At 46.3% G+C, this 17702-nt stretch overlaps 1 protein-coding gene across 1 annotated transcript in view; it reads right to left on the bottom strand.

Moving 5' to 3' along the window:
* Positions 1–1987: 1987 nt before the first annotated feature.
* The window catches only part of GASK1A (golgi associated kinase 1A), a 79006-nt gene continuing 63291 nt past the window's right edge, over positions 1988–17702 (bottom strand). The window contains exons 3-5 of the mRNA XM_074195588.1: positions 15375–15497; positions 13626–13729; positions 1988–10169 (exon numbers count right to left, since the gene is read on the bottom strand). Of these exons, the coding sequence (XP_074051689.1) occupies positions 9935–10169; positions 13626–13729; positions 15375–15497 (462 nt within the window). The 3' untranslated portion in view covers positions 1988–9934. The remainder of the gene's footprint in view (positions 10170–13625; positions 13730–15374; positions 15498–17702) is intronic.

The following is a 17702-nucleotide window of genomic DNA, read 5'->3' as shown; positions in this document are numbered from 1 at the left end:
GTCAGTCTTGAGGTCCCCTTTTCGGTTGGTGATAAATTCCTGCCTGTTTGGCTTACTCTGAAATGCTCCATAGAACAATTCAGTTTCCATCTCCAAATTGCCTTGCAGCCCACCCAGGTACAGGTTGGCCCTACCTTACTCCTCTCTGCCGATGAGTGACAGCCAGGGCCCTGAAACATGAAACCAAGGGAAGGGAAAGCACCTGTGGCCTGTGATCCATGTGGAGGGTAAGGACAGAGGAAGAAATTATGTCTGGGCTCTTCCCCAGCCCAGAGAAACAGCAAAATGGTATCAGCACTGTAGAGATGGAGGATACCTAAGAAGACGATGAGGAAACTGAGATACAGGGCGATTGAATAACTACCAAAAGTATCATAGGTTTGGCCCTCAGAGGCTTTGTGACAGATGAGGACAGGGAGATGTAGTGAGGGCAAGTAGTTTGTCCATTATCATATGGGTAGTGACCATCAGAGGTGCAATTTGAACACAGATTTATGGGTCCCAGCAGAGTTACCAATTGTCATTATTTTTATACTCTATCCTGGTGTTTGTTGGGTCCATTGCTTAATTTATTCTTTGCTTACATCTGAGGGTTTCCTTTCTGATATTTTTTTTTCTTTTTAGAGCTCTGGCCCTGATCTTAGATTTTTGCTTCATTCCTTCGGGGACTCCCTTGGGCAGTAGCTACTCCATGTTTCTCCAGGGGAGTGGAAAGTTGCCACCAGGCTCCTTTTCATTCCCTGCTTTGTGGGCTGAAACCCTGAGCAGGTGAGCCAGTGAGCAGGTGAGCCTCGGTTATCACAGTTACCACCCTGGGCTCCCGAGGAGGCCTGTCTCTTAATGCTCTTAGTGGAGGATAGCAGAGACTGAGCCACACATATTCCTGGCAGGCCCAGGGCAAAGGGAAGACTCATCTTCCAGAAGCTGTCACCAGCAAAGTGAAGCTGAGAAGCAAGAAAGGCAAACATGACCCAGCTCCATGGGCCCACCTGAGTGGGCTTCTGGCTTCCAGGACCTTGCTGTCTCTCTGAGGCCATCTCTGGGTCATACTTGTTAGAATTTCATTTGTGAATTTTTTTAATTTTTTCTTTAAGGCAATGGGGTTAAGTGACTTGCTCAAGGTCACACAGCTAAGCAATGATTAGATGTCTGAGGTCACATTTGAACTCAGGTCCTCCTGACTTCAGGGCCAATGTTCTAACTACTGCACCACCCAGTTTCTCCCAACACTTGTGAATTTTAAATACTAAATTGGGTGACAGCTTGCGTCCTAATTAGCAATTTAGCCCTCAGAAAAGTCTCCCAAAACTCTTCCAGGGCCACCAGGAAAAATATACTCAATTTTGTAAAGACAAATTGATGGGGGTGGGAAATAGTGGAGAATAGGAAGAGTTACATGTGTATTCATATGTGTGCATGCATGGGTGTGCGTTTATGTGCCGGAGCGTATAGAAAAGAGAGAAATAGAGATTCCACGGCTCACTCTGAGGGATCAGCAAGGATGGGACCAGCTGTCTCCATTCTGGCTGTGGGGATCCCTCCCTTTCCTCCTTTATGAAAGGAGAGGGCTGTCTGTCATCCAAGTGTCCCCCAAGAGTGTCATCCAAGCTCCCCCCATTCCTTGACTCTGTAGCCGGAATGTTTTAGGAGGCGCTAAAGATCCACCCTCCCCCCCTTCTAGGGCTCCCCACCCAGGCTGTTGACTCATGGCCTGCTGTGTGGACTTCTCTGTAACTAGACAGGGTGGGCATGGATGGAGAGGAGGGCTCTCCATACCTAGGGCCATGGTGGCTCTCCTCTCCCATGGCTCACCAGTGCTGTCAGAGCTTTGGCTTGCTGAGAAGGAACCCCATCCAGGCCAGACCAGTCTGTTGGGTTCATTCCTGCAATCCCTGCAGGGGGCAGCAGGAGCGGGAGGTCAGTGGACTCACCAGGCAGGGGCAGCAAGGAGCCACCACCGAGGTCACCAGGGCACCTCCCAGAGGGACCCACTTGAAATGACCCTGAGAGAACTCTGAGGGAGCTCAGGGTTGGAGAAGCTGTTATGGGAGGCATTGGAGAGGGTGCAAGGCTCTTCCCCTTGTTCTCCCTGCAGAACCTCCCACCCTCAAGGCCTCCCCTCACTTACTTCCCTCCAGACCCGGCTCCAATACCACTTGCCCCCATTCCCCCAACTTCCAGAAACCTCCTCCCATCTGCCTGTATTTATCTGGGAGACCTCTGGAGGAGGGAGTCCATGCTGTCTCTCCTGAGAGACTGGAAGCCTTTGTTTCCCCACCCGGGCTTGGTCCCAGAAGCCCTGTTGATGAATCGTCCTCTGGTGTATCTGGCCTCCGTAAACACATATGGCATTTGTTAACCATCCACTGATAATTGAAGTCAAAGCAACATTAATTATCTTAATTAATTCAGCATTAATTAATTTAGCATTCATTACTGTATACTAGTCACTGTCCTGGAGGCTGGGAATACAAAGGGGAAAAAAGACTAAGGGCGTCTGTTCTCCAGGAGTTCACTTTAGTTCATTTTAATTAAATTTCACTAATTTTAGTGGGGTTTAAGATGGTATGCAGACTCAAATTGTCGTCCAATTGTTTTCAGTTATGTCTGACTCTCCACGACCCCTTTTGGGATCTTCTTGGCAAAGACACTGGAGTAGGTTGCCATTTTCTCTTCCTGTTCATTTTACAGATGAGGAAACTAAGGTAGACATGGTGAAGTGACTTTCCCAGGGTCATACAGCTAGAAAGGGTCTGAGGCTGGATTTGAACTCAGGAGTCTTCCTGACTCCAGGCCTGGTTCTCTGGTTGCTTTGCCATCAACTGACCTCGGGCCCAAGGATTGGACTTAAAAGTCAGAAAGATTTGGGTTCAAATTTTGCCTTATATTTGGTGGTTGTACATCATGAGGGAGCCACTTACCCCTGGGCCTGAGGGGTTGGGGCAGCAGGCTCTTAATTCCTCCCCCAGTTCTACTTCTGTGATTCTAGAAGGATCCAGGTTGATGGGAGGGGAGATTACACAAAGGACTGGAAGCCTTCATGGAGGAGGGGGCAGGGAGCTGGAGCCTGGCAGAGCCAGAGCTAGAAGGGGGGACATGCCAGACCTGGGGGGACGGCCCCTGACTGGGTGCTGGGCTTGGAGAAAAGCTCAAGGTTGCCTCCTCCTGGAACATGGAGAACAGAAAGGGGACGGTCAGGAGAGAAGTCTGAAAGTTAGGCATAATTTAAATGTCCTGGGGTATTCATGGGGAGCCACTGGAGATGGGCCCCCGAGATGCTGCCAACACTGAGATTCAGTGGGGACCCCGGCACTCCTCTCCTATCCCCAGCAGACCTGGTTGGGATCAGGTCTGGGGGGAACCAGAGCCCCCAAACCTGTGACATCTCCCCAGTGAACCCAGGCCTGTTGTGTCCTCCATGTGCAGTGAGTGGATGTCAGCATCACACCCCACTGGTCAGAGGGAGCTCAGAAATGGGCCAGCCATGCCCAGCCCCAGCCCAAGGCCAGCCCTGGCATTAATTGGCAGATCCTCTTCAGAAAGCATGCTCCTCTCATCGCCTCCCTTGCTCCTCTCCTCGGGAGGCAAGTCGAGGACAGGAGGGTCCCAGAAGCAGCGCCCAAGGGCGAGTCTCCGGCCAACCCCACATGGCGACTCCCACAGCACTTCTGGAAGGTCAGGCCCCAGGCAAGGACGCACTGGCCCAGCCAATGAGGAGAGTGACATGCAATCTCTTCCCTTTCCCCCTCCACACTCACCCTTACACTCACCCACACACGTACTCATACACACATCCACACACCACACACGCTCACACGCACCTGTACACACTCATATACACCCAGTCACACCCACACCATACATTTCCACACACACACTCACATACCCGTGTACACTTACACCCACACTCACACCCTCTCCGGGTTAAAGGCTCTGCTATCCCTAGCGTCATTGGTGCCCAGCTGGGCCTCACCTGCTGGAGGGAGCCGAGAACCAAAGCCTGGGGAGGGGGGCTGGAGAAGGCAGAGGAGCTAGGGGCTCCCTAGGCCAACAGAGGCCCAGGGTCAGGACATCAGCCACAGGCATCTCTCAAGGTCCACACCAGGACCCTCTGGCCTCATACTCTCCACTCTTCCCACCGCCCGGGCTGTCCTCCGATCAAGTCAGTTCAACTAAGATTCTGAAGCATTTGAGGCAGCGTCAGTGGTTAGAGTCAACAGCCACGTTCGAGATCTGCCTCTGACATAGATTAGCCGAGACCCCAAGCACCATCTGAGAAAAGCCCAGTCCCACTCCTCCCGAGACCCTCCCTCTGACTAGACCTCAATTTTTCCATCTGTGAAATGAGTCGATTGGTCCAGATGACCCAACCTCAGGGGTCCTTAGGGTGGACTCCAGCTCTGAAATGCTTGCCACCCCTCCCCTCTCGTACCCCTCCTCCTGCCAATGTTGACTGGAAGAAACCTAAGCAACATCTGTTTTTCTGAGAGGCTGTGAATGTTGGGGTACCCGAGGCAAGAACGGCTTCATTCCTTCCTGTCTTCGGTTTGTTTTATTCGACAGCTCATTATCATTCCAGAGGTAACAGCTGGCAGAGGTCTCTGGGACCCACAACCTGCTAAAGCTGAGAGGATTGGGGAAGTGTGTTCTTGGAGAAGAATCAGAGATGGATGGAGTTTTGAATTTGTAAGAACGAAGAAGGTAATAGACTGAGCAGACTTTAATGAGAGCAGAAGGGGGGCATCTAACGTTGTGGAACCCCTGGAGAGCCTCCTGGCAGGGCCCTGCTGTCTTCTTCCTAGAATTCCAAGAATTCTTTGGAGCTTGCAGCATCCTTAGTGAACCACAGGTTTAGCCTGGAAAGACCTGACTCTCATCATCATCATCATCATCAACAACATTTCTATAGTGCTTACTAAGCATCAATCACTTGCATTATTATGTCATTTGATCCTCACAATTCTAGGAAGTGGGTACCGTGATCATTCCCATTTTACAAATGAAGAAACCGAGGCAAACGGTGGCTATGTGACTTGCCCAGGGCCTCTCAGCTCATAAATGTTGGAGGCTGGATTTGAACTCAGGTTTTCCTGGCTTCATGTGTACAATGATACCACCTAGCTGCCCAAATATGGAACCTAAGAAAACAACTTCTCTTTGCCCTTCTTGGCGTCTAAGAATTTTAGTGGGAGGCAGAAATAGGTTCTTGACCGACTTTATATCCTCCCAACATTGGATCCCCCAGTCTCAAAGGCCTGAATTGCAGCCCCTCTCTCCCTCAGCCTTTGACCCTCTTGCTTATTTCAAGGGTCTTCAGATCCCACCGAAGCTGTGAGAGTCCTCTACCCTGCCCCCCATATTACTTGTTGTTCTCTGTATATTTTGTATGTATTTGACCCTGACCTTGGGATTTCCCCATAGTCGAATGGAAGCTCCAAGAGGGCAGGCATTGCTTCTTCCCTTTTTTTTTGATCTCTCTATCCCAGACTCCTGAAGCTTGTGTGGCATTCAATAAATGCCCAAGAAATTTTAACAAATTGGTGCTCCCTCAAGTCATTATTATGAAAATTCTACTCTATGCAGATGATTTCTTCCAATAGAATGGAAGCTATTTGAGGACAAAGGCTGTTTCCTGTTTTGTCTGGGTGCCCCTGGGTCTAGTCACACACTGTCTGCCACACAGTAGGCACGTAATTAATGCTTATGGAATTGAATAGAATTCCTTGGGCAGAAGATCCCTGGCAATGCTGAGGGACACAACAGGTTTAGACGGTGAGAGAGACACAAGGGCAGAACAAAGGAAGATCTGTGCATTCCTTTTCAGCTGGATGGAACCATGGTTCACCAGGCATTGAATTCAAATCCAGCCTCAGACACAGGCTAGCTGTTTGACTCTGGGCGAGTCCTTTAACCTCTGTTTGTCTCAGTTTCCTCAGATGTAAAATAAAATGTAACAGCTACCTCCCAGAATTATTATGAGGATCAAGTGAGATATTTGTGGCTTGGAGCCTAGGTACTGTACAAATGCTAGCTGCCATTTTATCATTATTATTGTTGTTATTGGTCACCTTTCTGCCTTCGCCCTGGGAGGACCCAGAGGGTGGCAGCAACTAAGGTCCAAAGAGGCAAGTCAGTTTGCCCCAATCCCTTAGTAAATGATAGAGGCCAGAACCTCTGACTCCAAATTAAGCCTTCTCTCTTTTAGGGCTGTCATGTCCAAAGGAACTGAAATGCGTTAGTTCATAGGTTCTTCACATTTTGGAGGCACGGACCACGGCAATCTGGAAAATCCAAGGAACCCTTCTCAGAGTCATAGACTTAAATGGATGAAATACAAAGGGTTGCAGAGGAAACCAGTTACATTGAAATCAGTTGCCAAAAACATATTTAAAAATAAAACAAGTTCAGCAACCCCAGTTTAAGCATCCTTGGTCTGGTCCAATTCTTCCATTGTATAGTTGAGGAACATGAGGTTAAGTAATGGACTTGCCAAGGTCTTACAAGTAGAAAACATCAGAGGCAAGTTTTGAACCCAGGTCTCTCACAGCAGAGTCAATGCTTTCCCCCTCAGACCACCACCCTACCTCTCAGGTCAAATAAGTGTGGGTGATTAAAGAGTTTCCAGACTCTTTATTCTGGACTCTTTCTCTGATTCCATGATCACAAGAAAACCAGATTTCCCATAACCCTCATGGGAGATTCTCCTTCCATTCCAGTTCAGAGAGGGGGCATTGCTAACTGAATGGGCCATACATCAGGGAAGGAGCTTTCTCTGTCTTGAGAGGTATCTCTAATTGAATCTTATTCCATTCAACCTGTTGAGACCAACTATGGGTCCCTGAATAATTAATAATCCTTCTGAGCTGGTTTAAAGAGTAGCTATTGAAATCACTAGGTTAATTTAGAAAGTCCTTTGGTAAATGGAGACCAGTAAATGGGGCCATCCTAAGAGGAGCCGCAGGGGACCATATTGGCTGAAGGGTCTGTCATGGAATCCTCCTCCATCTCAAAGCAGATAAAAGACTTCCTGGTGCTATTTTGCCCTTCTCCTTGGAGGATTCCCAGGACTCCAGTACAAAGCCTTGGTCTCTTATTTCCTGCCTGTCTTTGCTAGCGCGCACACACACACACACACACACACACACACACACACACACACACATCCGTCTCCTGACCTGTATAAAGATCCCTTCCTATTTAGTATGGTCTACCAGAGCTTCCCCTCATGGCCATGGACTCTGAGAACCCAAGGTCCTTTGCACAGCCCAGTGAATTCCTAGAGGACTTGGATGGAGATACCAACCCTCTTCTGACATCTCATCATACCATGGAGGTGTTCCTGGATCCTTCAGGGTTTGGTCAGTGGAACATGGGCTTGGGCAGATCTTGTAGCTGGACAAGCTGATAATGTAGGCTGAGTAAGCATCTGTCACCCAAGTTCCTGCTGGCCAGGTTCAGAAAGGCTCATCATCAGAGATGACCACTCGGTCATGGCTTCTTTTTTCTGTTGTTCACAGCCTCTCATGATGACTGACCACTAGTCTATAGATAGCTTGGGATCTGTTCCAGTGGAGAGATCGCCCAAGCTGAAAGACATTGTGGATTCTTTTAGTAGGAGTGTATGTCCCTCATTGTTGGCACAGTGAATAAAGTGCTGAGTCTGGAGTCAGGAAGATGTGAGTTCAAATCCCAGTCTCAGACACTTACTAGATGCGTAAGCCTGGACAAATCCCATGACCTCTGTCGTCAGCCTTAGTTTCTTCAACTATAAAATAAGAATGACTAGGTGAGGAAACTAAGGCTGACAGAAGTCATGGGATTTGTCCAGGCTTACGCATCTAGTAAGCAGAAATATTTTTAAGAAAACACCTAGAACATAGAAGGGACTATATATAATTATTCCTAGGATTCAAATGTAAAAAAAAAAATAAACTGAGACTCTTCTCTGAAACACATCATGTTTTATGATATTGGTCCAGTGAGGTGAGATCACAGATCAAGAGCAAGAAGGAACCTCAGACATCATTGAGTCCAATCCCTCATTTTATAGGTGAGGAAACTGAGGTTCAGAGAGGTCAAAGATAAATGATTGGCCCAGAGTCATGGAAATGGAAATGTAGTCAATAAATCCAAGTCTTCCTAGTAACAATCCCATACTCACTCACTGACTCTCAAAAAGATACTGACTCCCACCTCCTCCAAAAAAGGAGATAGACTTCTTTTTCTCCTTGAAGGCAAGATTGTTGGAAGAACAACCGAATAAACTGGAATCCCCGAGTCAATGGTCTAGTAGGTCCAGCAAAGTATTGTCAGGACAAATGGGGTACCAGAAAAGAAAAGAAACTAAGGGAGCCTCAACAATCATCAGCCAAGGCCAGATCTCCATGCTTTGGAATAGGGTGGAATCTTAATAATAGGGAAGGGAGTACCACCTCTTTGTGGATTCATCTTGTTTCAAAGCAGACAAGCTTCAACAGACACATGGACCCCCAAGGGGGCATGTCCCATTTCCCAAAAAGTCACTATTCACAAGAGAATCTTCTCTGATTGATCTTCTGGCCAGACAGAAAGTCTGAGTTCACTTTTCACAGGCTAGCCCCAATAACATCAGTTTCAGAATTTTACTGACTTTTTATTTTTATTTTTAATTTGATTCTTAATGCCATCTTCATTCCCATGGTTATTGTTACTGTGTAAATTGCTCCTTTGTGAGCACACACTCTAACACAGAGGTTTTTGCCTTCAGCATCCTGGGGAGCTATGGACCTTTTCTCAGAATCTTGTTCTTTTTTTATTTTTTAGGTTTTTTACAAGGCAAAAGGGGTTAAGTGGCTTGCCCGAAGCCACACAGCTAAGTAATTATTAAGTGTCTGAGACTGGATTTGAACTCAGGTACTCCTGACTCCAGGGCCAGTGCTTTATCCACTACACCACCTAGCCACCCCTTAGAATCTTGTTCTTAAACAATAAAAAGGAATGCTAAATATCAGAGACTGGAGAAAATAGAGATAATATTCCATCCCACCTCCCACCCCAAGGACTCTGTGTATCTATCCAATGGTAAAAACCCCTGCTCTCTGACCTCTCCAGATCTGTCCATGAGAGATAGCTTGGTTGAGAGTCAGGAGGACTGACCTTGAAGTCAGGGACTAGAAATGAAAGAACTGAGACTAGAAATGAGAAAGGAAACATCACAGCCAAAGTTTCGAGGGCTGTTTCCCTTATCAGTTCAAAATTATAACTGAAAACAGGGCAGCTCTCACGTCAGAGAAGACACTGAAAAATTCAGCTCTAAAAATAAATTATTCTCCACTCCTAGTGCAGACTAGACTCTCTTCTCCCCAGAGTCCTTCTGGGCCTCCAGCCCGAGGAGGGACAAGGAGAATGGTTTCCTCTCCCCCCCTACAAAAAAAATAATTCTCTCTTCAGCCCAGATGGATATCTTATAGAGTTGGCCATCCAAACAAACAAGCACCTTTGTTCACACCCTTGAGATGGACCCAGCCAGAGCATCTAGGATAAATTTGTACAGAAGACATGACCTGAACAAATAACATCCGGGCCCAACTTGTGCTTTCACAAAGAATATAAGCTCCTTGAGGACAGGCAATATTCTGATTTTGTCTTTGCATCTTCCTTAAGTCAATGCTTGTTGAGGGGGAAGAGAAATTCCTTTAAGAAGCCAAAAACTTTCCCTCCAGGGACAAGGCACCCCTGCAAATGAAGGAGGGACAGGAGAGATAGCTGGAGCAAGTGACAAAGACCACACCCCAAGGGGGCTATGGGGGACAGTCCCCTCAGATGGAGGTGATGTTGAGAGCAGGAAAGTTCCAACAGTCTACACCATGGAGAAACATATGGGGAGCCCTGAAGATACTGACTCCCTGATTACTGGCCCATTCTTCTGGTTTTCCACTATTAAGTGAGATTCTAATCAGGTGAGTGGCACCTGGTCTCCTCCTTGGGCCTCCTCCCTGAAGAGGGTTAAGTTGTGTCCCCGGATGTATTCCAGCAGGACCCGACCTCTGTCCTCAATGGTGCGAAGCAAAGGTTTCAGGCCCTGGTGTCCACCTTGGCTCTCCCAGAACTCCAGGTCCATCTGCAGTGACTTTAGCAGCATATTCTCTAAGCATCCAGAGGCAATTATCTTCACCACGGATTCAGGAAATCTGGAGGAAATGACCCAGCACCCAGGACAGAAAGGAAGCAAAGAGAGTTTCAGGGGGTGAGCACCATAGAACCAGTATCCCTTTCTTTCTCTACGTTCTACAAAGCACTATCACCCAACCACCCTCAGAAGGGGAGATTACTGTCCTCCTCTTACCTGTGGGAAAACTCGGGCTCACTCTGGTCGACTGACTTGCCCAAGGTCACACAGGTGGTCAATGCAATGAGATCCCCCTCCCATACCCCCAAACCTGTGGCCTGGGGAGCTATGGAGCCACCTGAGGAAGCAGAGAGGGAGAAGTGGGAGGTTCACGTAGGAAGAGGAGGAAGAGAAAATCAGTAAGTGAGAGAGGAGGAAAGAGCTGAGGAGCCCAGAGCTGTCCTTGGTGCTAACAGCTGGTCCTGATGCGAGGCTTCCCTTAGATCAGGTAAGTAGATAAGCTTCTCAACCCCCAAATGACAGGGCCCACCAGGCTTGGCAGTTCCCCTATTCATCCATTAATTAGGAAGTCATTAAAAAACCACAGCAGATGCAGTGGTCAGAGCCTGGATTCCAAGTTTAAAGCCAAATTTGTCTTACTACCTGTGTGACCTTGGATTTTTCTGCATCCTTCTGCATAAGCTCTTTGAGGGCAAGGACTGTTTTTCCTTTTTATTAATTGTATCCCCAGCTCTTTGAACACTACCTTGCAAGTAATAGGTACTTAATAAATGTTTATTGGATTGAATGTAACCTCTCTGGGCCTCAGTTTCCTTATCAGTAAACTAATAGGGTTGGATTCAATGTTTTCTGAGGTCACTTCTAACCTATAATCCTCTAATCCTGATGACTGGAGTCCTCAGGCTGGATCTCTCCCCCACTAAAATTTAAATTCCATTGTTGGCTCCCCCTACTTTGGTGTATGAGCTTTAGCCCTCTTGTGCTGGGACAGAAGCCTCCATGGCCCTTGTGTCCTATCTCCTCACTTGCCCCCTGCTCTCCAATCAATCATCTTCCTCATCTCCCAAGCACCAGAACTTTGGACTTCACCCCATGGGCTCCACCTCTTGGACCTGGGGGTGGGGGGAAAGAGACTTTTATATTGTCTCTCAGCCTGTGTTCCTTTCCTCCCTTCTCCCATACCATTTCCCACACACACCTCTCTATGTTGGCTCCATCATGTAGGGTTATATGCTTGCTTATAGTTGTACCCAGTAGCAAGTATGGTGCCTGGTTTTTATTAAGCATTTAATAAAAAACTTAATTAATTTATCTGTTTATCAATCAATCTTTATTATCATCTTTTTATTTATGTCTCCATTTGTCTATTTCTCAATTCATCTATTTATCTCTTTTCTGAATATTTATCTCTATCCATCCATACATCCATCCCTCTTGCTCCTTCTCTCCCCTCTCTTTCTGTTTGTCTGTCTCTGTCTCTCTCCCTCCTTCCCCCCCTCCTCTTTCTATCTTTTTCTGTCTTTCACTGTCTCTCTGTCTCTGTCTCTATCTTCTGATTCTATTTTCTATCCTGTGGGGCTATGCCGGTCAGCCCTAAAACAGCCACAGAGTGGAGAGGAATACATTTGCCTCCAGAGCAGGAGGTGGCTTGGGAGATGGGTGTGACAGAGCTCCTGCTCAATTTAATCACCTGTCATTTGCTTTTCATTTTAAGTAAATGTCCTATGATATCTTGGGTCTAGTTCTAGCTGTTGGAGGGGGGTGAGGGGATTCAGACGGAAAGCACGGACTCATGGGTAGTGCTTCTGAACACAGTGAACTCCCAGTTCCAGGAATCTAATTGTTTCAGTGGAGCATGAGATGGGATCCAGTCCCAGATCTACCATGACCCCAAGTCCACAAGTCTTTCCACTCAGCTCAACTGCCTCTCAGTGATGCTGGACAGGAAGCATTTCCTAATGAGAAATGACTGGGCAAACTCCACTCCCTGGTCCCCAGAAGGAGCCAGCCTCATCACTCTTTTTTTTTTTTTGGAAGGCAAATGAGGTTAAGTGGCTTGCCCAAGGCCACACAGCTAGGTAATTATTAAGTGTCTGAGATTGGATTTGAACCCAGGGACTCCTGACTCCAGGGCTGGTGCTTTATCCACTACGCCACCTAGCTGCCCCCTCATCACTCATCACTCTTTATGGTGAAGTTCCTGATGGCTGTTGTTGGAATTAAGACTTTTTGATGAGTCTGGTCTTAAGGAGAAGTCATAAAGAAGAGCTTAGCCTTCACTCAGCAAACTGTGTGCTGTGCTGAGAGGCAAATCCACTCTTTTCCAGATATGGAATGCTGAAACGAGAAGGAAGGTCTATTTCCTTGAGCAGGATATGGGGAGGATTGGGTCTGGGATGGCCACCTTTTCCCCTTGGGAGGGACAGGGGTCTCGATGCGATGATGTGACCAGATCGTATTTATATAGAACTAACCAACCCCTCCTCCTTGGCAGGCAAAAGGCTCTGGGGGGAGCCCTGAGGCATACAAGCAGTTTTAGGACTATTGTGGAGAAGGAGATTTGGATTTGGAAGCCCTGATTTCAAATCTTGACTCTGGTACTCATTTACCTGTGTGACCTTGGGAAAGTCACAAAATTACAGAATCTAGTCTAACCTAGACCTAAAGAAAAGTAACCTCTATATCATTTAATCTTTGTCCTAGAAAACCTCCAGGGATGGAAAACCCGCTTTTTTCCCCCCAGTGAAACCAATTTACTTTTGGAAGCTTTTGATGAAGAAGCTTCACATCAAACTTAAATTTTCCTGCTCTGCAACTTCCATTTGTCATTCCTAACTTGTTCCCATTCTAAACCCTCTTCACATGACAACCTTTCAGACACTGAAAGACAGTCTTTCGTTCCCCTTGGGAAAATTGACATCTGTCGATAAGAGCCTCTACCATCCTAGGCTTCTTCCTCTGGATGCTCTCCAGTTTACCAATGTCCTCTCCAAAATGGTGCCTGCAACCCTTTGGATGATATCCTCATTGAACCTCATTTTCCTTACTTATAAAATGGAGGGGCTGGACTATTCCATCTCAGACATCCCCTCTGGTACTAACGACAAAAGGTCAAGAGCCGAAATGGACCTCAGTGGTCACCAAATCCAACCCATACCCAACTGGAATCCCTGCCATGACTCTGACAAGAGGACATCCAGTTTCCTGTAAGCTCCCTGAGGGCAGGGACTGTCTTTCTTTTGGTGTGTATCAGTAGTCCCAGGGGCCAGCACTGCCCCTTCCTTCTTCTGTTTGAAGATCTCCAAGGAGGGACAATTCACCATCTCCCAAGGCATTCTATGCCACTTCAATGCTAGTAAGTTTTTCCTGACATCAAACAGAAATTGGTCCCTATGTTACCTCTACTCAATACCCTCATGAAACCCTCTAGGTCAAACAGAACAAATCAAATGTTTTTCCTGCTCACTTCTTCTGCCCCAGTTCTACTGCCCATGGCCAATAACATCCCTGAACGTACCCATCTATGCCCTCGAGAAGCCTGAAGTTCAGTTTGGTCTCCGGGTGCAAAGGTTTACCAGCATTATCGATGTATACCAGGCGAGATGGGTCATTCTCCCGGACCTGTAGAGAAGAGGGAGAATGATGAGGATGATGATGATGATGATAGCAACAACAATGACAATTCACATTAAATAGTGTTCTAGAGTTTGCAAACCATTCCAGAGAAATGATCTCACTTGTTCCTTACAAATGTCTCACCTGATATATATTAATTATCAGCCTCCTCATCATAATAGGTAACATTTATATGGTATTTTAAGGTTTGGAAAGCATTTTACTCAGGTGAACTGATTTGATCCTCACCACAACTCTAGGTGCCCTTACTCCCATTTTGCAGATGAGGAAACGGAGTCTTGGAGAACCTAAATGACTTGACCAAAATTGCACAAATAATAAGCCTCTACTATAGGATTTGAACTCAGGTTGTGCTGATTCCAAAGAGAGCGTTTTATCTACCTATTACATCATGTAGGCACCTCATCAAACAATCCTCCAAGGCAAGGTCTATATGGGTTATTATCCCCATTTTATAGAGGAAATTGGGACTCAGAGAGCATATGTGTTTTGTCACACAGAGAGTTAGTGTCAAAGATGGGACCTGACCCTAGGTCCTCCTTGTTATAAATGGCTCATGAATATTTAGTACAGAGTGATTAAAATGATTTTTATTTTTATTAAGACATCTTGATGGCACACCTCTCTCAAGGTGGTAGAGGGACGAGGAATCCCAAAAATGTTAGGTCTTTTATGCAGTTTGGAAGGCTTTGTTCCTGCCCCTTTGTGCCAATCATAGGCTGGGGGCACAGTCTAATTGATACATTGGTCCCCAGACATTTCCCTGCCCTGCTCATCATTATACTAATGAGCAAGATCAGCTAACTCCTTGAGCATGCATAAAGGAGAAGGTTGAAAACCCTAGGTTACCTTAGAAGTAAGTAGGGCAGTCTCATCAGTTTTGGATAATATTGAGGCTAACTCTTTTATCTTTTTTTTAAGGTTTTTTTGCAAAGCAAAAGGGGTTAAGTGGCTTGCCCAAGGCCACACAGCTGGGTCATTATTAAGTGTCTGAGACCAGATTTGAACCCAGGTACTCCTGACTCCAGGGCAGGTGCTTTATCTACTATGCCACCTAGCCACCCTAATGAAGCTGGGAGGAGGCAACAGAATGGAATTTTCTTATTGTGGATTATTTGTTCTCAAGTGAATGAACTGTACCCTGGGGGCCATTCCCCACTGTCTCTGTATATTATGGGGGGGGTATCAATGTGTCATTTGATATTTCCTTTTCTTTTTTTTTAAGGTTTTTGCAAGGCAATGGGGTTAAATGGCTTGCCCAAGGCCACACAACTAGGTAATTAGTGTCTGAGGCTGGATTTGAACTCAGGTCCTCCTGACTCCAGGGCGGGTGCTCTATTCACCTAGTTGCCCTACCCCTTGAAATTTTCTTCCAAAATACAATAGAAATCCATTTTGTTTCAGGAGAGAAGAGGGTCTGCCTGTTCAGACTGCTGGGATAAGGTAGATGATACTTGGTAGATAATTGGAGTGAGGCTTAGAATAACTGTCATCTAAAGCATCTGAAGTCCATTCAGACTCTAAGATTCTGGGACCAGGGAACGTCTTGCTCGAACAGTCCCCGAACCTAGAGTCTGGCTTTGAAGCAAGCTAGGGAAGGAACAAGGCTGAGTAGATAGGAGACACATACCAGGATGTGGACGAGTAGCAGCTCGCCTGGATTTCGGCATTTTTCTCGGAGTCGTTCTTCCAGGCATGGGTCCGATGGCTCCGGTTGAAAACCACAACAGTAGCGATCCAGGCGGTCATGGACCTACAGGAGACAACAGTGCTCTTTGAAGCCCAACCCACATAATCTGGAGGACAGCGGCTCTAGTTTTGGATGTCTCATAGTAGGCATTCCCACCTACACCTTCCTCTTCTTCCAGGGCCTCCCTACCCCACTGAGGAAACCTTTAGGAATTCATTTGACACATTTCTTTTAGCAGTGGCAGCCAAGGGTCATTGAATGATTCTCTTCACATGATAGAGTTGGACCTTGGATTAGTCAAAGGAGACAGAGATCTGAAAAGAGAAGGATCTGCAAAGCACCGGCAGATCTATCCATACACTGGTACTGTGACTCTTGTGAACTATATAGTGCCAGACCAAAGGAGGGACCCACCAGGGGGCATCAAGCCATCCGCACAGAAAAGGGAAAACAGGGGCTCAAGGACAAGCCTTTACTTTGCTTTTTGTCAGATTAAATAAAACCCATCTTATATCCTTTGTCCTGTTTAGGTTCTTGCAGGGGAGCCAAGTCATCTTTTTAGAAGAAATGTGAGTCAAATTCTGATGTTCCCACAAGGAACTGTGGGTGAGAATATAAGCCAAAGGACACCTGTGAGAGTTGACTTGGGGTCTAATTGGCATCCTGGTTATATTTGTTTAAAGATTGCTTTTAAGTGGCACCCATTGCCAGTATCTCATGACAAAAAGTGTGAGAGGAAGAAAAGCAGAAAAAAAAGATGAAAGTGAAAATGGAAATATGGTTGATAACTAAGACCATAGAAAAATAATCTTTAAGAGACAAATTATAGGTCCTTCAGAATATGCTCTGACTGAAATGGGGAGAATCCTGGCTAAAATCATTCAGATGATTTCTGAATGGAAATTTCTAATATTAAAGTAGGCCTGGAGAAGTTTGCCATTCATCTCAAGACTCTCTGATGATAACGACTGCCCATCTCTTTCCACCATGTTCCTGGTCTCTTTCATGGCAGCGTTGGCCAAAGGACGCCTTAACTTTAAGATAAATTTTTTTTAATTGAAGGTAATAGTCTTTAGTCTTTGTTCAAACTCCATAGTTCTTTCTCTGGATACAGATGGGATTCTCCATCACAGATACCCTAAAATTGTTCCTGATTGTTGCTCTGATGCAATGAGCAGGTCCATTAAGGTTGACCATCACCCCCATGTTGCTGTTAGGGTATACAGTGTTCTTCTGGTTCTGCTTGTCTCGCTCAGCATCAGTTCATGCAAATCCTTCCAGGAGGAAGCCTTAACTTTAAAGGAGAGATAATTGGACTTTTAAAAACAAATCTAGCTTACTCAGAGGAATAACGTCCCATCATTTGAAAATGGAAACCCCCTCCTGATTCCCCCAGCATAGATGGTAATGCTTGCCATTACTTTTCATTAGAGTCAGGACTGGGGTAGGCAAGGTAGGCACTGCCAGGCAGTGATAAGCACTGAGGAAACAAAGAGAATATAATGAAACAGTCCCTACCCACATTCTACCAGTGCATCTCCAGGTGTCTGAGGTTCCCATGTGAGATAGGTGAGTCCAGGGCAGTACCAAAGGACACAGAAAGATGACTTTTCATACATGTAATTTATTTTAATGCCAGAAAGTCCCATCTCCATGGACCGTCGTTTTTCATTGTCTGGTCCAGTATGAGCCATTTATGGACAATAACACAAGGGAATGCAATAGTTCAATCTCATCAAGAGGGCACAAATAAGAAGCACCATGTTAGAGTGGAGAAAGGATCCGAGTTGTAGGGCAGGACCTCATTCTGATGCCTCCTCCCTGTGTGACTATGGGAAAATGACTTCATCTATAAAATGAGGAGCAGGGGGTGACTGAAATGACCTCCAACTGCCCTTCCAGCTATAGAGGACAGTAGTAGATTTTGTGAGGACTATCCCCACTCTCACTGATCTACCATGATGATCAATGGTGCACACACTTGCCAGCCCAAGGTTGAGGGGGTCAAGTTGAAGTGGTTACTTCTGCCACTGGATGTCCATGCCATGGTGTATGAACCTCACAAGTCTAGAACCTCATGAATCTTGATTTTAAAAGTTCAATTATCTCTCCTTTAAAATTAAGGCTTCCTCCTGGAAGGATCTGCATGAACTGATTCTGAGTGAGATGAACATAACCAGAAGAACATTGTACACCCTAACATGAGTCTAGAAACACCAGTTCATCCTCCAACAGGAGTTGACCTTCCAGGTTCCTTGCCAGCTTGGC

Source organism: Macrotis lagotis, chromosome 7 (assembly GCF_037893015.1).
Source record: "Macrotis lagotis isolate mMagLag1 chromosome 7, bilby.v1.9.chrom.fasta, whole genome shotgun sequence".
In the NCBI taxonomy this organism is placed as follows: Eukaryota; Metazoa; Chordata; class Mammalia; order Peramelemorphia; family Peramelidae; genus Macrotis; species Macrotis lagotis.
The sequence above is the reverse complement of the archived record's forward strand: the minus strand, read 5'-3'. Positions and strand labels throughout refer to the sequence as shown.